The sequence below is a fragment of the Rana temporaria genome, chromosome 4 (assembly GCF_905171775.1).
Source record: "Rana temporaria chromosome 4, aRanTem1.1, whole genome shotgun sequence".
NCBI lineage: Eukaryota > Metazoa > Chordata > Amphibia > Anura > Ranidae > Rana > Rana temporaria.
The window spans coordinates 373,961,690-373,984,067 of NC_053492.1; the positions used below are offsets into that span (position 1 = coordinate 373,961,690).

The 22,378-nt window shown below is 40.6% G+C and overlaps 1 protein-coding gene across 3 annotated transcripts in view; it reads right to left on the reverse strand.

The window, feature by feature from the left end:
• Positions 1 to 22,378, reverse strand: part of TIAM2 (TIAM Rac1 associated GEF 2) — a 272,961-nt gene that overhangs the window by 186,097 nt on the left and 64,486 nt on the right. For 2 of the 3 annotated variants that reach the window (XM_040350974.1, XM_040350975.1), the window contains exons 3-7: positions 15,170 to 15,292; positions 12,346 to 13,533; positions 9,823 to 10,258; positions 5,642 to 5,814; positions 2,492 to 2,716 (exon numbers count right to left, since the gene is read on the reverse strand). In XM_040350974.1, the coding sequence (XP_040206908.1) occupies positions 2,492 to 2,716; positions 5,642 to 5,814; positions 9,823 to 10,258; positions 12,346 to 13,533; positions 15,170 to 15,199 (2,052 nt within the window). In that variant the 5' untranslated portion in view covers positions 15,200 to 15,292. The remainder of the gene's footprint in view (positions 1 to 2,491; positions 2,717 to 5,641; positions 5,815 to 9,822; positions 10,259 to 12,345; positions 13,534 to 15,169; positions 15,293 to 22,378) is intronic. The other variant, XM_040350977.1, reaches the window with a different exon arrangement.

Consider the following 22,378-nt stretch of genomic DNA (forward strand, 5'->3'; position numbering starts at 1 on the left):
CACCCAGCACTGAAAGAGAGAATGTATTGTGGGCAAAGCTATTTCTGCTAATAGTAAGTAAAGTCCTTGCCTGGGGAAAGAGAGCGGGAGCGTGTGAAGGGTAAGTGAGCCATTAATTTTTAAACCACTGGCAACAAAAGTGAGTAAACACCTAAAAGAAAATGTCCAAATTGGGCCCAAAGTGTCAATATTTTGTGTGGTCAACATTATTTTCCAGCACTGCCTTAACCCTCTTGGGCATGGAGGTCACCAGAGCTTCACAGGTTGCCACTGGAGTCCTCTTCCATGAGGACATCATGGAGCTGGGGGATGTTAGAGACCTTGTGCTCCTCCACCTTCTGTTTGAGGAAGCCCCATAGGTGTTCAATAGGGTTTAGGTCTGGAGATATGCTTGGCCAGTCCATCACCTTTACCTTCAGCTTCTTTAGCAAGACAGTGGTCGTCTTGTAGGTGTGTTTGGGGTCGTTATTATGTTGGAATACTGCCCTCGGCCCAGTCTCGGAAGGCAGTAGATCATGCTCTGCTTCAGTATGTCAAAGTACATGTTGGCATTCATGGTTCCCTTAATGTACTGTAGCTTCCCAGTGCCAGCAGCACTCATGCAGCCCCAGGACCATGACACTCCCACCACCATGCTTGACTGTAGACAAGACACACTTGTCTTTGTACTCCTCACCTGGTTGCCACCACACACGCTTGACACACAGACAGAATTCTCACCGCTCCAGGTGAGCCTCGTGATGATCAGGGGTTGTTGAACCACCAGGGTGCTGGCAATGCGGTAATGGCAAAAAACAAAAGAACAAAAGCTGGACAGCCGCACTCCAAAATGTTTTCTTTAAAAGAGATGTCTTTATTTTCAACTGTGCATACAGTCACTGCAAGCCCACAAAAATCAGTATGGCCAACGTTTCGCACTGGCGTCAGTGCTTAGTCATGGCTCCTGACGCCAGTGCGAAACGTTGGCCATACTGATTTTTGTGGGCTTGCAGTGACTGTATGCACAGTTGAAAATAAAGACATCTCTTTTAAAGAAAACATTTTGGAGTGCGGCTGTCCAGCTTTTGTTCTTTTGTTTTTTGCCACACACGCTTGACACCATCTGAACCAAATACTTTTTTCTTGGTCTCATCAGACCACAGGACATGGTTCCAGCAATCCATGTCCTTAGTCTGCTTGTCTTCAGCAAACTGTTTGTGGGCTTTATTGTGCATCATCTTGACAAGGTGACCCCCCACCCCTTCAACCTCTGCAGCAATTCTGGCAGCACTCATACTTTTATTTCCCAAAGACAAACTCTGGATATGACGCTGAGCATGTGCACTCAACTTCTTTAGTCAACCATGGCAATGCCTGTTCTGAGTGGAACCTGTTCTGTTAAACCACTATATGGTCTTGGTCTCTGTGCTGCAGCTCAGTTTCAGGGTCTTGGCAATCTTCTTATAGCCTGGGCCATCTTTTTGTAGAGCAACAATTCTTTTTTTCAGATCCTCAGAGTTCTTTGTCATTAGGTGCCATGTTGAACTTCCAGGGACCAGTATGTGAGAGTGATAACACCAAATTTAACACACCTGCTCCCCATTCACACCTGAGACCTTGTAACACTAACGAGTCACATGACACCGGGGAGGGAAAATGGCTAATTGAGTCCAATTTGGACATTTTCCCTTAAGGGTGTACTAATTTTTTTTGCCAGGGGTTTAGACATTAATGGCTGTGTTGAGTTATTTTGAGGGGACAGCAAATTTACACTGTTATACAAGCTGTACACTCACTACTTTACATTGAAGCAAAGTGTCATTTCTTCAGTGTTGTCACATGAAGAATATAATAAAATATTTACAAATTTGAGGGGTGTACTCACTTTTGTGAAATACTGTATAATATATATATATATATATATATATATATATATACATACACACACACACAAACATGCTGAAGTAGGGGAGGGGTCAGTACAGAGGTTACTAAATCTGACCACTTATTTGATAGAAAAAATATTAAATCCTTCCAAAAAATGCAATCGATGCTGTTATTTCAATACTTGCGGTACAGCAATAAGCGAAAAGGTCACAATACAAACAAGATGCATCTTCAGTCTTCCACAAAACTGCACACGCTGGACTAACAGAAGACTATTTCTAATTCCAACCTTTTACCATTAGGCAACTATTTGAACGTGTTTCTCTACAAAGCCATGATAAAGTGAATGACATTTTCAGATCGTACAAAACTTTGAAAATCACCCAACGCATGAAATGCACAAAAGCTACAGTTCAACATGCTGTTCATATGAGACACCAAAAATTGATTTTGGCAAATGGCACAACACTGTATTAAAGGTCAGGTCATCAGTCCACGATCGCAATTTTTTTTTTAGCAAATATGAGTATGTCGGTCAGACTGACTAACCCAACTAAAAATAATGATTAACCTAACAACTTTTGTCTGCAAATAAAATAAAATAAAAGACATGAAAAATCCATACCTGGTTTTCTATGGCTTTTCTGTTTTTCGGGTCACTCACTATAGAGAGCTGCAGCTCTGCCATCTTCTTCATTTTGCTGTCCATATCAACCTTTTGCATCAGACTTTTGGTCTGACTTTTAAGAAGTCGGACAGTATCTTCTTTCCCATGCTTCTTGGCAAAGAGTGATGCACAGGCAGAGTGAATTGCAGTAACCCAGTTCTCTAAATCAGTTTGGCTAGTAGCCTGCAAAACAAAAGAATTATAAGTTTCCTACATTTAAATTGTATTTCCAGTTTTGCAGTTAAATGTTTATATGTTCTCATTTACACAGCATAACTAAAAATTAACCTCCCTGGCGGTATGATTCTTTCAGAAAAAAGATGCTGAAAGCGGTACCATTATTTGAAAGGAAATTTGGCGTTTTATACTGTAGGCCTGTAATTCTTAGGAATAACTCACTTAAATCTGACCAAACCAGAGTCTAATAGGCATCCCGGGTATGACATTTTTTTAAAAACAAAATTATAAATTATAATATAATAAATATCTATAAAAAAATAATAATATAATTCTAATAAAAATTATTCAATAATGTAATCAACTCAAAATCACCGAAATTTGCTCAGTTGCAGAATTGTTGCTGTCATTATTTTTTTTTTTTTATGACGAATTTCCCCACAAATCGCTATCGCACAATTCTGCAAGTGATTATAATTTATTATCGCTGTTTTCTAGCTGATCTAAAACCATTTATGACATAAAGGGACACTTTTGGTTGCTATGGACAATATACAGTTTGCAGGGAGAAAGAACAGTTTTTATTATATAAAAGTACATGTAGGACATTGGGCAGACCACTGGGGACAAGGGGGGTGTGTATTTTTTACATACAGTACTGTGATCTATAAGATTACAGTATACTGTATGTATAGTGTTTGTTTACCTTTTTGAATTTGGCGCCGATCTCCGCCCCCGTGCGTCGTAACGTCGCAGGGAACGGAGATCGGCGGCACAGGAGGACACTGTGTGAATCGAGCGAGGTCCCGCTCGCTCACACAGCGCGGTGGCATCGCTGGATCCAGGAACAAGGTAAGCCAGCGCGCGCTGCAGGCTCTGCATAGCTACCCCGAGCGTGACTCGGGGTTACCGATTTTGGCACAAAAAATCCACCCCGAGTCACGCTCGGGAATACCGCCAGGAGGGTTAATAAGAAAAATAAAAAATAAATTCTATTTTTCTTTGGGTTTGTTTGGAGCAGGCCACAGACAGACTGCAAGCTACTCTGAGCAATTAAAAAATTAGAGGAAACTCAATCGGTCCCCAATGACAAAGAGGGACACACTGAAGGCTATACATGGATTGACATTTGGCCGGCGATCTATATAGGCCGATTTGTGTACAACCAGCTTGTCGGGTTTTCAACAAATAATCAGTGCTGCTGGCTACAGCTGGCAACACTGATCAACGTAAAAGAGCTCAACGGGAATGATTCCCCCTATACCTTAAATGTGTGGATAGGGCAATTGGCAATTTAGTTTTTTCGTTTAACCCACTGAAACCTAAAAAAAAAATTTATCATGCGTGGCCGGCTTTACACTCTGTTAGGTTGAAGTGGTTGTAAACCTCAGTCATGAAATATGAGCAAAGCACATATAGATGTAGTGTTTACTTGTCTATCTCCAAAGCTCTAAGTGTTGTTTCTCTTTGGTGCTTCGTTTCTCTCTTGTAAGCATGTGTCACTTCTGAGAAGATTTCCTTGAGATAAATTTGTGATGGGGAGGAGAGCTCAGCACACATCTTGTCTGTTCAGAACACAACTCGGTATCCTACCTTTGTTCCTGTGCAGTGGGTGGAGGGGGGAGTGTGTCTCTTTCCTCCAATCAGCTCTCACACTATAACTGCAGCTCTCCACCCCCTCTTTTCTGCTCCTTACAGATGCAGAAGGGTTTTATTACAAATCAGCACTTTTGAATGGAGAAGACTGCAGATAAACAAGTAAAACTTATGTATGGAGATTTGTTTCATCTCTGTGTATCATCTGAAGCTATTCACTGGGTATATGATAGGGTTTACAATCACCTTAACCACTTCAGGTCCGTCCTATAGGATTTTTACTGCTACAGGGCGGCACCTGTGCTCCAGAACACGTTTCCTACCATTTCTGGGTATGGGGCACGTAATACACACAGCGGAAGCTGATTGGCGGTTGCACGGTACCCGATGTCCTCCGGCACCCATAGATCATTAGACAGAGGCAGAACAGTGATCTGCCTATGTAAACAGGGCAGATTACTGTTCTGACAGGTGGGAAGAGATGGGATTTGTGTCCCTGCAAAGCAGGGAATAAATTCTATCTATTCTCCTAGCAAAAGCACCTCACACATGTGTAGTAAAACACTGGCTAAGAACACAGTTAACCCTTTGATCGCCCTAATGTTAACCCCTTCCCAGCCAGTGTCATTAGTACAGTGGCAGTGCATATTTTTTAGCACTAATCACTGTATTAGTGTCACTGGTCCCCAAAAAGTGCCAGTGTCAGAATGTCCACCGCAATATTGCAGTCCCACTATAAGTCGCTGATCGCCGCCATTACTAGTAAAAAAATTGAATAAAATAAAAATAAATAAAACTATCCCATATTTTGTAGACGCTATAACTTTTGCGCAAACCAATCAATATCCGCTTATTGAGATTTTTTTACCAAAAATAATACATACTGACCTAAATTAATGACCTAAAAAAACATTATTGGATATGTTTTATAACAGAAAGTAAAAATATATATATATTTTTCAAAACTGATGGTCTTTTTTTGTTTATAGCGCAAAAAATAAAACACGCGGAGGTGATCAAATATCAAGAAAAGAAAGCTCAGCCGCTACTGATACTGCCAATGGCAATTTTTTTAAATCACCAGCAGCTGCCTTTTCTGTTCCTATGGAATCCTTCCCTCTGTAGCTAAGGCAATGAGATGTCACTCCCGTCCCTAGCGTTTGAGGTTCAGCACAGTCTGGACCAAGAATACAGCATCATCTCACTGCATTTGGCTACAGCGGGGGTGATTCCAGAGGGAAATACTGGCAGCTTCTTTGGCGATCCTGTCTACAATTTACAAGGTATCAGGTAATAGAAAATTAATGTTAATAAAAAAAGTATTGCTTGACTGACCTGAAAGAGATACACATCTCCAAAAGAGTTGCTGAGACAAAAAACGTTCTCCTTTTTTGGATGCTCCGGGACTGATTGTACTATGCTATCTTCTGCAAACAGGGCATATCTGGGAGAGGTATTCTGCTCCATAGAGTTCCCTTCATAGGTCTCATAGAACATCAGAGTGCAACCTTCACACATACAGAGCAAAGGAATTAAGATGTTTCCTTACATTAAAAAAGAAATACAATAAACATATTTTTCAGCAAGATGTGGCGGTTTAAGTAAACTTGTCATCAGAAAACGGTGCCACCATTCTGAATATGTGACCTGTTAATGCTTGAAGTGCCGCTCTAAGCAATGAAGGACAATATATATATATATATATATATATATATATACTAGCTGAATACCCGGCGTTGCCCGGTCTTCCTATCTTAACCTTTTGGGGAGGAAAATCATAGTAATATAAATATACCCATCTTTTATATAAGGGTGTAGGTAAGGGTTAATTTAACTGTCATATATTTTTATTTGGCATATAAGTAATATGTGTACCAGGTATTATTGAAATAACTCCAGGCGTACAGAAGTTATGTGGGAACATACATTTCCCATTGATTTGCATGGGACTTTAAACAAAAACCCCGACCCTCACAAATGGGGGTAGTTAAGGGATAAATTAACTATCCTATAGTTTAAGTGGACATATAAGCAACATGTGACCAAGTTTTATGGAAATATCTACAGCCGTTTGGAAGTTATGAAGTAACATGTATTTCCCATAGAGTTGAATGGGACTTTAAAGAAAAACCCTGACCATGGCAAATGGGGGTGGGTAAGGGTTAAACCACCTATCCTATGTTTGTTGCTGACATATAAGTAACATGTGTGCCAAGTTTCATGTTAATATCTTTAGCCGTTTGGACGTGATGCTGGAACATACATATACACACACACACGTTGAGTTTTATATATATACCGTATTTATTCGAGTATAACGCGCAAAATTTTATACCCAAGAAAAAGATCAAAGTTTGGGTGCGCGTTATACTCGAGGACTTTATCCCCCCCGCCGCTACCGCCGCTGCTGCCGCCGCCGCACACGCCGCTGCTACCGCCGCCGCACACGCCGCTGCTACCGAAGCCGCTACAACGTTAATCACGCGGCGCGGGGGAACATTAGACAGCTTTCGTTTGAATAGCTGTTTTCCCTGCCGCGCGTAGAGACTCCCCCTTGGACGGATCTGTCCAATCGCGAGCAAGGGGGAGTGTCTATGCGTGGCAGGGAAAACAGCTGTTCAAACGAACGCTGTCTGTAATGTTCGCCGCGTGATTAAAGGTAAGGGCACATGGCTGGACATACGGGGGCATGGCTGGACATACAGGGCACATGGCTGGACATACAGGGCACATGGCTGGACATACAGGGCACATGGCTGGACATACAAGGGGCATGGCTGGACATACAAGGGGCATGGCTGGACATACAAGGGGCATGGCTGGACATACAGGGGGCATGGCTGGACATACAGGGGGCATGGCTGGACATACAGGGGGCATGGCTGGACATAAATTATTTTTGGCAATTACAATGATTTTATACCGATTTTTAATTGAAAATTAGGGGTGCGCGTTATACACGGGTGCGCGTTATACTCGAATAAATACGGTAGATATATATATATATATGACAGTCTGTCAGACTGACATGTGCAGAAATAAAATACGCCAAATTATCTTGGAAAAAAGAATCACTCAGGAACACCATTAAGAGCCTGGACCAGATGGAGTTAACTGCACATAATATGGGAAATTTCTGTCACTCTTATGCCGCGTACACACAGTCGTTTTTTTCTGCATGAAAAAAAATGACATTTTTCATCATGAAAAAAAGCAAAGTTTTTCCAACTTAATCTTTAAAAACTACGTTTCCCACACACCATCGTTTTTGGAAAATGATGAACAAAGCGCGGTGACGTACAACGGCACTCTAAAGGGGAAGTTCTATTCGCCTTTGGGCTGCTTTTAGCTGATTCCGTGTTAGTAAAAGACGATTCGCGCTTTTTTGTCTGTTACAGCGTGATGAATGTGCTTAACTCCATTACGAACGGTAGTTTTACCAGAACGAGTGCTCCCGTCTCATAACTTGCTTCTGGGCATGCGTGGGTTTAAAACGTCGTTTTTGCCCACACATGATAATTTTTTACAACACGAAAAACGACATTTTGAAAAAACGACATAAAAAAAAAAAAGTTGTCGTTTTTTAGAAGCCGAAAAACAACGTGAAGCCCACACACGATCATTTTAAATTACATTTTAAAAAATTTCGTTTTTTTTCATTCCGGAAATACGACCGTGTGTACGCAGCATTACTCCCACATATGTGTGACTACTTCTAATCACTGACTAAACACAATAATATTCTACCTGAAACCCTTATTGCTTAAATACCAGTAACTGTAATCCCTAAAGAGGGTAAGGACCTTACATCATGTGCAAGTTATGGGCCAATTTCCCATTTAAATTTAGACATTAAAATACTAGCAAATGTTTTAGCCTCTAGGCTGCAGCCTCACCTGCCATCACTGATTGACCCAGACCATACTGGGCTTATCAGAGGTAGGGAAGCTAGATACAATTCAATCAGAGCCCTCCACCGGGTTCATTGGGTTTCCACACAGAAAACGTATGCCCAGTTAAATCCTGTCTACAGATGCTGAAAAGGCATTCGACAGGGTAGACTGGGTATTTCTAGAGTAGACCCTGAATGCCTTAGACCTTGGGCTACAAATGTTGGGCTGGATTATGGCCTTGTATGGGAAATCCTCAGCTAGGGTCAAGGTCAATGGTGTCCTCTCCTCCTTTGAAATAAAGAATTGCACCCAACAGAGTTGCCCTTTGCCACCCCTGCTGTTTGCCTTTGTTATAGAGACACTGCTATGCAAAATTAGAAAGAATCTTTGTATCCACGGGTTTAAAGTGGGCTCTGCAGAACATAAATTATCTGCTTACGCAGATGGTATTTTATTTTATGTCTCCGACCCGTTAATAACTCTACCTAATCTAATGGCAGACTTAATGGAATTTGGAGCGTTGGCGAATTTTAAAATAGATTACAATAAATCTGAAATTCTACAATTGTATTTACCCCAAAATATAGAGGACTCTTTTAAACAATCTTTTTCTTTTACATGGACCAAAAAATGTATTAAGTATCTGGGAATAAACCAGATAGGTGATTTATCTAAACTCTATGAAGTAAATTTTATTCTGCTTCTCCAAAGAATTAAAAGCAATCTGACAGACTGGAACAAAGCTACCTTTTCCACGCTGTGAAGAATTAACATTTCAAAGATAGGTGTGTTGCCAAAAATGTTATATACTATGCAGATGATACCAATTCGACTTCCAAACTATTTTTTTGGAACTGCTCGGTGGATTTTCACAGACTTTGTCTAGCAAAAGGTTAAACCAAGACTATTGGTTTTTCTCACAAGGTCTAAACCAGAGGGGGTTTGGGTCTTCCCAACTTGAAGAATTATTACAGGGCAATTGCCTATGATCCCAAGAACACAATCCCCACCGTCAAACATGGAGGTGTAAACATTCTGCTAAGAGGACAGGACAACTTCACTGCATCAAAGGGACAATAGACGGTGCCATGTACCCTCAAATCTTAGGTAAGAACCTCCTTCCCTCAGCCAGGGCATTGAAAATGGGGCATGAAAATGACCCAAAACACACAGCCAAGGCCACAAAGGAGTGGCTCAAGAATAAGCACATTAGGATTCTGGAGTGGCCTCGCCAGTCTCCAGACCTTAATCCCATAGAAAATCAGTAGAGGGAGCTGTAGGTTCAAGTTACCAAACGTCAGCCTCGAATACCTTAATGACTTGGAGAGGATCTGCAAAGAAGAGTGGGACAAAATCCATACTGAGATGTGTGCAAACCTGGTGGCCAACTACAAGAACCGTCTGATCTCTATGATTGCCAAAAAGGGTTTCCCCTCACTGTAGATGCTTGTTCCTGTGAAATATTATGCATTTCTTTCATTACATTATTTCTATTATAGCACAACAGTTGATTATCTATACGGTACTTGAAAAAAATGATTCACAAGCCAAAAAAACAATTTTAAAGGCATTGGAAATAGCATTGGAAAATGATTGGTCATTGCAGATATATGCATACCTTACCTTTTAATGTAACCCAGTATTGCTTCCATTTTCTCCGGTTAACCAGCTCCAGTTTTTTCTCCTTCTGAAGGGTGATGAGAGGCTTAAAGAAGAGCCACCCTGCTTTGCGAACAACCCCTTGCTCCTTTTCAAACAGCAGGTCAAGTTGTTCCAAGGAGCTTAGGGAGTCACTGCTTGAGTCTTCTGTACCTGACAGAGTAGCAGCTTCTTCAACATTGGTTCGATCTAACTCTAGTTCCCTCATGAAATTTTCATAGATGTTTTGTCTAAGAACGTCACTGCTGATTGCACTGGTTGGCTTACTCCTCTGTGCTATAACCTGTCCTGAGCCACCAGACCACATCGTACTGGAGAGATATGGAGGAGAGCTTGTCTCAGCTGTAAAGGCGTCAATGCCACTGTCAAAGCATTCACTTGCCTCTTTAGATTTTGGTTCCTGAAAGTAAAGAGAGAATCGCATATTAGGATCACTTTTAACCAAGCACACCAACTCATCAACACTGTAATTATTAACACATAGCAGTGCAATACAATTACACAGTTTAATAAACATATTATATGATTGAGAGGTGTACAACCTAAAAAAAAAGTTCTGTCATTGACCTTCCTAATTTTGATATCAGGCTACATGGACTATTGAGACAATAGTGCCCCATGGCCTCAATACATCCATGTGCATGTAGCATTAACTCTCAGAGACAGCGGGAGAACGTGTGGAGGAGACGCCGAGATTTGATGTTGCAGCCAGTCGCTCTGGTTCCTATGCGCATGTAATTTTAACTCAAAATGTGAGTGTACACAGTTTTACAGCTATAATAAATATTGCCAGTTAAAACTTTATCACGCTATGGGGGATGTTTCTTGTATCTTTTCCCTTTGAGCTGGATTCTTGAGGCAACAGTACAGGACCCATTCAGGATTCCTTACCATCTAGTCTCAGTGGGAGACCTTTTACCTGAGCTTATTCCGATCGCTACAGCGGTCACACAGTGTGGTAAGCAGACTACATTACCTCAACACCTGGGTGTCCTCTTTCTGGTGGAGAGTCTGTTCAGGATATGTCTGGTGTCACGTCTAGAATATTATAGAAGCAGCGCTTCATTGGATTATCACTTGTGGACTTTTTTCTAATTTCTTTTAGTATCACAAAAGACTTTTCAACACTATATAGTTCCTTTTTGATTTTTGTTTATTTTTTTGCACATTGGTTTGTGAAGTTCACCTTGGCACTTTTTTAAGAATTTTCCAATGACATGTCAAATTTATTGGTCTAATTTTCACATATTATTCCTTTATCATTGATCACATTTAATTGATTGGTTTTTAGTGTTCATTCAATTATCATATTATCCCCTACATAAACCTGCGCTTCCCGTGCAGGTTTTCAATTCACATTTATTTATTTTTATTTTTATTAATTTATTTAATTTTATTCTATTGCGCTGTACCTTTTTCCTCTTCACTTATCTTTAAAATTTTGTATCTACAATTTTTTGGTACTTGGCAGCACTGATTTTTATTATTTTTATTTTTTGTTTTTTTGTTTTTTTGTTTATTCTGTGCAGTGTTTTTTTCTCTACTAGAAAAAGTTTTTCCATTTGTCTTACGATGTACTGGTAACAGGTTTAGGGTGCGTGGGTGCACCCGCAGTGATTGTACACAGAATGATTCTGTCAAAAGCACCGGGCCAATGATTCATGTCCAGGACCTGCTGATTGGCTATGTCCAATCACAGCCCAGAACCCTGTGTTGACAATTGACACAGGGCTCTGTATAGAAATAATAACCTCTCTGTTTCTAATCCCTGCAAAGTAGGGATAAGAAAGAAAGAGATTTTCAGTAAAAAGCAGAACATATTACACACTCTTAGGCACACATTTAACCCCTTGATCGCCCTAGATGTTAACCCCTTCCCAGCCAGTGTCAATCGTACAGTGACAGTGACTGGCACTGATCACTGTATTAGTGTCACTGGTGATATCAGTGTCAGTTAGTCAGCACCCTCCCCTCCCCCAGTGTCAATTAATGTCAGATTGCCTGCAGTCCCATTATAAGTCGTTGATCACCGCCATTAGCAGTACAAAAAAATCCAATATATATACCATAGTTTGTGGATGCTATAACCTTTACACATACCAATAAATATACACTTTTTGGGATTTTTATTTTGCCAAAGACATGAAACACTATACATTTTGGACAAAATTTATGAAGAAATTCGATTTTTTTTATTGGATATGTTTTATAGCAGGAATCAAGCAGGCTAATATCACAGAATTAGATAAGTATGTGACACTCTGGGGTTTGTTTATCAAAGCTGGAGAGTAAGAAATCAGGCTCACTTCTGCACCAATCAGCTTCCAGGTTTTATTGCCAAAGATTAATTGAACAAGCTGAGGTTAAAAAAATTATTGGTTTCTATGCAGAAGTTCGCCTGATTTGGCACTCTCAAGCTTTAGTAAATAAACCCCTTTAGGTCCACTACAAGTACACAATAATAACATACAGTAATACGGAACCCACCTGCAACTTTCTTTTTTTCCTTGACAAGCTGCCTGTCCAGTCACTAATACGCCTCATTCGGTTTTTCAGTGTCTCTTTTTTAGAGGCTTCTTCGGTTAATGGCCTTGATTTTCTGCATGGCAGAGTATATGAGGAATACTGAGTTGGCGCCCTGTGTTCGACTCTTGATGGAACGTCAATATCAGAAGCAAAAGAAACCCTATTACTTAAGGTGTGACCAGAACTTATGTATTCATCTGAGAGTCGACCTTGAGCTAAACCACCACCTAAATCCGAGTTGTATAATTCACGAAGTGAAGAGAGCGAAGATGTCTGGTTGAAGAGTACACCGCTCTCATTGGGAATAAGAGCACCATGTACACTAGTGTCCAATGAAGTCCTGGTCAAGTAGGAGCCATCCAAGTCATTAATGTCCCTATTGTTTCCCCAGGGACAGTCGTACCATGAAGAGTCAGAACTTAGCGAACTCCCTTTACTTGATCTTAGACCGGAGTCACTTGCTGACAAACCGCGGCTTGCTGTAAATTCCATACCAGAGTTTCTACAAGGATCATTCTTAAGCATATCCTTTGTCTCCATTGCGGGGGAGTACCTGAGCAACTGAACTGGTCCATCAGAGTCATCTGAAGGCATACCGTTTCCAGAATTGTTGTGGAATTCAACTCTCAGACAACCATCCAGCTTTCCAAGAGTTTTGATCAAAACTTTTGGACTTTTCCTTTCTTCAGCTTGCAGTGCCAATGACATGCTGTCATGAATGTCATAACAGCTTAAAATATGCCCATTACATCCTCTGCAGTCGTCTGGGGTGTCAATGCCAACATAATGATACCCATTATCTGCCATATATGTGTTGTTATTTGCCTGGCAATAGTCCCCGCACAAACCAGATCTCTGTTTAAGGTGACCACAACTTTTAGATGTCTTAAGCACTACGTCCCCATGTTTTGATGAATACGGAGGGTTGCTTTTGCATTGAGACAGGCAATTTCTTGCAAGGGAACGAGACTTGTAGCTAGCGCTGCTGTTGGTCCGTGCCCACCTAGGAGAGGTCCAAGGTTTCTCCTCTTTACTGTGGCCACTGTGTATTTTCAAAGAACAACTCTTTTGCTTGACATCTGACAGAGAATTACTGCCTTGGCTTTGTGTTCCCTGAACACTGTACTGACTTTCGGAGTTCCCCATTCTCTGCAAAATAAAAAATTGTTGCAACACCCATGTTAGTAATAATACTTATGATAACACAGGAAACAGATGTACTTTCACCATAATATAACTTTTACGATAACTTTTTAAGAAAATACATCTGCATTTGTGCCTTAGTCCCTGTAAAGGCCAACCCCAATTAAAACTGTTATTTAAGTATTCAGTGTTTGCTGTTATCTGTTATATCTAATATATGACATCCCCACCATAATTCCCTGTTCCCAAGGTATTGCAAAGCAAAATGATAGAATTTAATTCTCCAGATTAGTTTGCATAACATACAAAGCTGGAGAACAGTTCGGCACACATCATTGTTGAACTATCCGTTTTGGATGAAGTTGGCCTTAAGCACCCTCTACCCCTATGTACCCAGTTCATATGAAAAACAAAATCAACCATGATCACAAAAGCACATTATGAAATGAGAAAGTGACACGACTCTCCTGGGTGAAGGCTGTTGAGTGTATTTTTGTATTAAACCATTTAAGATAACCATAGAACATGCACTTAAACTTTTACTTTATGTTTTAATGCATTGAGAACTCAACAAGACGCTCCTGTTAAAAAAGCATGCTCCCTAATGCATATAAGACTAGATGAAGACAGTTTTTATCTGTGGTAATAAAAAATGAATGTAAAACTAAACATACATAGCATGATATTTCCTTATGAGGTCTGATATCTGTCTTTTCTCCATATAGCAGTAAAGTACCATGTATTTATAATTCTGTTCATAAGGGAAAACTCTTTAATTGCATTTTTAACAAATTTCACAAAATGTATAAAATACAAAGTGACATTTTTTAGAACTGCTGTGTAATCTTAGATTGGCCGTACAACAAATTGTCACGTGACCAAAAATTTGACATTCAGATTGGGAAAAGAAGATGTCTTAAAGACAACTTAATTAACATGTTCAAATATATTCAAAGCCAGTGTAAAGATTTGGCAAGTCAATGTTGGTAACATGGTACAAAGGACAAGGGGACATAATTTCCCATAGCCAAAAGATTTTGTCCATCTTTAAGAAAAGGGTTCTTTACAGTAACAGTGATAAAGCAGTAGAATGTGTTACCTTATGAGGTAATAGTAAAAAAAAAATGGAATTTCAAAAAGGACCGAATGGTTTTCTTGCAGCTAACAGTATCCAGTTATCATTCTTAAAGGTTAGTACAGAAATATTTTAATTCAAGGAATTAGGCTAACTTGACTTTGGAGGGTTGGGAAATTATTTTGACCTCCTCGCCTATGGAGATTTGTTTTTCCTTCCTATGGACCAAATCTGGGAGAGATTAAAATGAGATGGAGATCAGACTTTTCTCAACCTATGTAATGAACTATCTGCCAAATTTTTGATATATTTAAACAAATCTTCTCCTGAGTGTTCTCTGCAATTTTTCCCATTGCAAACTCTGTAATTAATGCCCAAGCTAGACTAAAACATGCTTGTGTTGTAATGGAGAAGATACAGCGTACATAAATGACAGGATTTTACTTTTCCATATCTAAAACGGTGAAAGTACTTTTTTGAAGATGAAATTTAATATTAAAGGATGATTCCACTCAATCATTTAAATGGAGGAGGATGAGGTGGATCTGGAGGGTTAACATGAATCACCTCCTTTCCTTTGTTACCACAATGCTCCATTGTAAAGGTCCTGCGAAAAACACTTCCAGTTCTAATACTCCAACTTCTCTACTTGGGTGTTGTGAATTCCCAACAGACGTGCAGGCTGAACAGCTGGAGGAGGACAGAAAACACATGCAGAATTAGACTGGCCATGCACAGCCCTAGAAAAGCAAGTGATGAGACCGATGGAGGCACTGGTTGCAACAATCAGTCCATGTGCAGTAATGAGCGCTTCCAATGCTTGTGAGCAGTAGTTACTGCACCATCTGCATCCGTTGTCATCCAAACTAGGAAAATAGCTGTGGGTCCTGGCAGAGTGAAAGCCATTTGATGACAGGCAAATGTCTCATCGCCCATTCTAGATTAGACATCTGTCACCTAAGAGCTGTCTTAGGGTTTTGTGTAGGTGGACTTTGTTTTACTGCATTTGACATATGTTTGAAGCTTAAATGTACGTCTAGTATAGTGTAAATGACCATTCCAAGGCCATGTTTGACCTGCTTTCTTTGGATATGGCAGGTCTTATTTGAGATCTGTTCACACTGCAGGAACAGCAACATAATTGTAGACCACATTGCATTTTGAATTCATCCACGTACTTTTGAATAGCACTGTGTCTGAATGCAAAATGTAGCATACATCAACAAAGCCAGTCTACTGTACATAACCCTTTAAAGAGCAACTAAGCCCAAAAACAATAACAATAGTACAGTCCCTGTGGCTGCTGAACTAGTTTTCAGTTTTCCTTTTGTTTCACTTTGTGATCCTGCCAGTAACATGCTTCCTGTCCTAGGACGACAACGCTCACTCATCGTACTGCATTTATGGAGAAGCAACATTGTCACCCTAGGCCAGAACTACAGTACACCTTTCCATTTCTTCATAACATGGTGAGGTGTTCTGTAGTCCTCGCAGAGAACTAGAAACAGCTGGTAAGAGTGCAGCACAAACACATTTTTTAATTCTTAAACAGATACAACATAACACATTCAATGGCATATTTAGCAAAAGGGAACACATAAGCAGTCTTTCTCAATTTTTTTTACCCCAGAGGAACCCCCTTAAGACCCCTTTCACAGAGAACTAGAAACAGCCCCTTTCAGACGCTTTGGCGTTAAAAAAAAACTTTTTTTTACCCCAGAGGAACCCCCTTAAGACCCCATTCACAGAGAACTAGAAACAGCCCCTTTCAGACGCTTTGGCGTTAAAAAAAAGGGCCTGTAAAGCACCTGAAAGAAGCCTCACCTGCAATCCCAATGTGAAAGCCAGAGTGCTTTTCAGAGCCCTTTCAGACTGCCAGAGCCCGAAAAACGCTGGTAAAGCTCCTCTAAGACCCCTTTCACACTGGGGCGTTTTTCAGGCACCTTGGCATTAAAAAAATCGCCTCAATGGAAAGGGGCGCTTTAGGAGCGGTGTATTCAATGCTCTTAAAGTGCTGCAAAGAAGCTGCTGCAGGACTTTTTTTGACACCCTGCCAGCACAGCGCCTCAGTGTGAAAGCACTCGGGCTTTCACATTGGGATTGCAGATGAGGCTTCTTTTATGCACTTTACAGGTGCTTTTTTTAACACTAAGATCCCTTTCACACTGGGGCGTTTTTCAGGTGCTTTAGTGTGAAAGCACTCAGGCTTTCACATTGGGATTGCAGATGCAGCTTTTTTCAGGCGCTTTTTTTTAATGCCAAAGTGCCCTAAAAACGCCCCAGTGTGAAAGAGGTCAAACACTTATCAAAACCAATTCATTGAGAGTCAATAGGGAAAATGTTTCCTACATTGGTGGTCAGTAGGAAGAATAACACCCTTATAGTGGTGGTCAGAATAACAAACTTACAGACAGCTAAAAAGATAACTGGGTCATGCGGCTGGTTTTGCCAAGTAGCATTGGGCCTAGAACTATGCAGGTACCATCAGATAAGTTGTCACTCATCGGCAGGTCAAGAAACCCATATCAGCCTCTGGCAGAACCCTAGGTTCCACTGAAACTTGGTTGAGGAATGGCTGCTTTAAATACATGTTGTGCTTAGAGAAGTACATAGGCAGCCACTTCTGATCACCTTCTGAAAATTTTATTTACATGGCTGCCAGGTTAATCAAATAGCTTTAGTGCTTTCTTTGGCACTGACCTAGTACACAAACCACAAATTCAGTGACTCGTAGTAGAATAAATCCTATGTATATCTTTGCCCCCATTAAAGTGAATCTGTTGCTTTGCTCTGCATAGACATAGTACATGCTTGCCTGAAAGTAAACCTGTCACAATAGAAATATGGGACTTGCTCCTTCGGAAAATGCAAGCTGACCTTTTGGCTTCTATACATTTGAAATCACTAACTGAGAAAGTTTTCCTACAAATATTGCAGGCATAAATGAGCACCGGTTCGTAATGTTAACAAGCTTATTTAACAAATTAAATAGCTTGGAGGTTTTTCATTTAACCTTCTTCTCCATAAAAAAAGATAGTACATACATAAACAGGAGTATTCAGTAAGCCAGAGCAATAAGCAATTATGAGGAGTAAAGCACATAAACCCATAACAACCATATAAAACCACATCTAACTGATCTGCCTACAAAAAAGCCTAAACTATGGTTTCTACAATTTATGCAATTTTCGAATCATGTTATGTACAAAAATGTCCTTAAAAATGGTGTTAAATCCTCAAGTGACTAAAAATATAATAAAACAATTATAGGTTTATACAGAAATAGCAGCACTCGCTTGAACCAAAATACAATACCATAAAAAAAACTAAAATATTGTACTTTTTGTGTTGCACTTTAACTCTAAAAATCTTTGAAGTATAAGTGACAATATTAGTGACCATTGCAAGTCCGCTGATAGATAAATGATGCAGGTGCATCCCACTGAGACTCCAACAAGACTGTGTGTGTTGTGCTGTATTTCTACAACTACATAAAAAATTGCGTCTTCCCAAATTATCAGACCTCAATATAATGGAGGTTAACTTGCACTCCATTGTTTCCCCAAGGCACAATCTGGTCAATACAGATCCTCCCAATATAATGATGCCCCTGGTATTTCACGCAATTAACCAGCCAGTACAGGGGGTAAGAAAAGGAGGAGCCCATAATGTAATAAACTTAAAATCTTCAATTTATTGTTAAAAACCATGTACTCAAATCACTGTGAAATGCACTCGAAAGTGCATAATTTTTATAAGATCATAGGCCCGGATTCACAGACACTGGCGCATATTTATGCCGCCGTAGCGTATCTCCTTTACGCTACGCCAACGCAGCGCAGAGAGGCAAGTACTGAATTCACAAAGCCAGTGCTTCCAAATCTGCGCTGGGTTTCCAAGGCGTAAGTCGGCGTAAGTGGAAGAGGGCGTGAGCCATGCTAATGAGGCGTGACCCCATGCAAATGATGGGCCGAGCGCCAGACAGATACGTATCGCCAACTGCGCATGCACCGTCCCGTGGGCGCATCTCAGTGTGCATGCTCACAATCACGTCGGAACAACTGCCTAAGATACGTCGGATCACTGCCTACGGCGTGAACGTAACCTACGCCTAGTCATATTCACGTCCTACGTAAACGTTGTAAAATACGTCGGCTTGTGTTCCCTGGTGCAGCCCTTTGCATGGATGCTGCTGAGTTACACCTCCTTTATGGGGCATAACTTTACGCGGGATTATGACTTTACGCGCACTGCGTAGGACAGACGTACGTTCGTGAATCGGCGTATCCCCCTCATTTGCATATATGAATAGAAAATCAATGGGAGCGCCAAATACGTCCAGCGTAAATATGCGCCCACTCTACGCCGGCGTAGGCAAGTTGCGTAGGTCGGATGAAGCCTATTTTCAGGCGTATCTTAGTTTCTGAGTCCGGCGCATAGATACGACGGCGCATATTTGCACTTATGCGGCATATCTCGAGATACGTCGGCGCAAGTGCTTTGTGAATCCAGGCCATAGTGTGGATCTAGTTCTATGCTCAACTATTGTGTAGCACTGCAAACCAGGAAGCAATGCCTGTTGTATGTAATGAGCTATAAATGGCTGCTCCCATGTGTAAATATATCACTTCAAATTACCCAATAAAACAATATTTTTTACAACATTAACATATATTAAAACAGATTTCCCATCCACACAAGCAAGGTGGATGTATGAATCCTCACCACTGGGACACAGTATTCCAATGATCAACTTCTGTCCAACAGGCGTTGACACACATGGATCAAAATTCGGCCAGTCACTGGTGAACTGGCCACATTTCGATTCATCTATGGCCAGTGTAACTCCAATTGTTTTTTGGATAAAGTAGGGAAGAAATGTGATCATTTCTGTAAGGTATTTATTACTGCCTTTGACTCCAATGGGAATTTTTCCCTTACTTCCTGTCACTGAGAAACCCATGAGTGCAGACGTCACAGGAGCAAGAAGGTACAGCAATAAAAACAACACAGTTTTTAGCCGGGAGAAGTTCTGTAGGTAGAAGGGGCTCAGGCCAATCATGGGGGCTATAAATAGTGTATCCCAAGCCAGTTGAAAGTCACCCCATCCTTGACAACTTGGTGAGGATGAGGCTATGATAGTAATCCATTGTTGTAAAAGTAAGATTTAGGTTAGGTTAGATTTATACATTTCTGCCCTTTTTAACTTTGCAATGTATTTTTTGTAACATGGCTGGCATGGGTTCAACTTTTTCTCTTTAATGATGCTCTATAATATTGATTTCTATATGGCAGTAACTGGTCCCCACTTTATTTTACCTCAATTCATTTGGTAATAATAAGGTTCATATGTACAATAGTAGACTGTGGGGTTGATTTACTAAAATTGGAGAGTGCAGAATCTGTTGCATCTGTGCATGGTAGCCAATCAGCTATTAACTTCAGCTTTTTCAGTTAAGCATTGACAAAACCAAAAAAACCTGGAACCTGGTTCCTATGAAGAGCTACACCAGATTTTGCACTCTCCAATTTTAGTAAATCAACCCCTTTATGTATTTGTCATGTGGATACTTTAGTGAAGGCTTGTATTTTGGTCTTCTACTCTCCCTCCACCTCGTGCTTTGCTTAGTGCGGAGGCATGGTGGAGGATTTCAGGAGCAGGGAAAGGCGCAACAACATTATACATTGGTGCATCGTGACATTGTGGTGTACATATGCTTTGTGACGTCATCTCGCAATGTTTTTTGGTAGGAAAAGTTTTAGAAATAGAAGGGGCTAATGCCCCTTTCATTGGCTCCATAGAGGACACTTAAAGCCAATATGATCTTATTACGCTGTATATTTGTTATGGTGGTGGCTTAGTAACTGTGATGGTCCAAAGAAGCTTGAATAATATTATATGGTAGTATAAGATAAGGTCCTTTAATTTGTAAGCTATGGACAAGATGAGAAGCATATTGAGCCCCGTGTTTACGATTCTTTGTATGCCCCTACTATTCCCTTAACCTTCCCTTGAACTTAATATTACTTTCAATTTATTAGAATTGATAACATTTTAATAATAACCAAGGTGGAATAGGATTTTGACTGTTTCTGATCATGTTTTCTTTTTTTTGCCTTATTAAGAATAGGAAATGTTATACTAGCATAATGTATTTGTAGTTCCCATTTTTTGTATGTGGGGGACCCGCTGCCTTCAGTTTAACTGGTCTATAATGAGTTTTTGAATAAATATGAACTTAGCATTAAAGAGTTACCCCAGCATTTCATATTCTTGATATGTGCCTGCTGTACCATGTACTTGTATGAAACAGTCCTGCTCTCTTTCAATTGCTTCCTTTGTGTGAAATCCCTGATGTTCCTGCCAGTCCATCTGCTTTCCTATTAAAAACGGACCATTCTAGGCATGAGAGCACAGCATCGTCAGTTCACTAGCTATGCTGGGAACTCAGCCTGCTCTTCCGCAATGATCAGACTGGTCCTGACACGCCACTCCCCCTCCCCCCTCACTGCCTTTCACTGGGAAGTCTATGGATGCTGAGTGTATGACTCAGGAGTGTGCCCGTAAGGTAACCCCCTTGGGAGAGCGCTTCTCCTAGGGGGGTTATCTGATGTGGGAAGGGGCTGAGAGAGCCGCGAGGGCTCCCAGAAGAGGAGGATTGGGGCCACTATGTGAAAAACGAGTTGCACAGTGAAGGAAAGTATGATATGTTTATTTAAAAAAAAAGATTTAGTATCACTTTCAATTAAAAATACAGTATACGTGTTATGTGAAGTAAATGGCTTTGTGCATGGTTTCTCTAACAAAAACATTTTTATTACCCTACTAAATACATTTTTATTACAATTTTAACCACTTCCTGCCAGCCGTACGACTATATACGGCTGCAGTGTGGTTGCCAATTGCCGGGAGGCCGTCTATATACGGCCTCCGGCCTCCAGCCACTGAGATGCCGATGCGCGTGCCTGGCAGCCACGATGTCCGCCAGGCACCCGCGATCAGCGGTTACACAGACAAGGACGTGGATCTATGTGTGTAAACATTCAGATCCACGTCCTGTCAGGGAGAGAGGAGACCGATCTGTGTCCCTTGTACATAGGGACACAGATCGATCACCTCCCCCAGTCAGTCCCCTTCCCCCACAGTTAGAAACACTATGCAGGGTACACATTTAACCCCTTCCTCACCCCCTAGTGTTAACCCCTTTCCTGCCAGTCACATTTATACAGTAATTAGTGCATATTTATAGCACTGATCGCAGTATAAATGTGAATGGTGCCAAAAATGTGTCAAAAGTGTCCGATGTGTCCGCCATAATGTCGCAGTCCCAATAAAAATCGCAGATCGCTGCCATTACTAGTAAAAAAATAATAATACAAAATAATAATAATTCTGTCCCCTATTTTGTAGGCGCTATAACTTTTGCGCAAACCAGTCGCTTATTGCGTTTTTTTTTTTTTTTTACCAAAAATATGTAGAAGAATACGTATCGGCCTAGACTGAGAAAAATTATTTAAAAATAAATAAATTGGGCTATTTATTATAGCAACAAGTAAAACAAAATTATATTTTTTTTCAAAATTGTCGCTCTTTTTTTTCTTTATAGCACAAAAAATAAAAACCGCAGAGGTGATCAAATACCACCAAAAGAAAGCTACTTGTGGGGAAAAAATGACGTAAATTTTGTTTGGGAGCCACGTCGCACGACTGCGCAATTGTCAGTTAAAGCGACGCAGTGCCGGAAGCTGGAATTTCACCTGGGCAGGAGGGGGGTA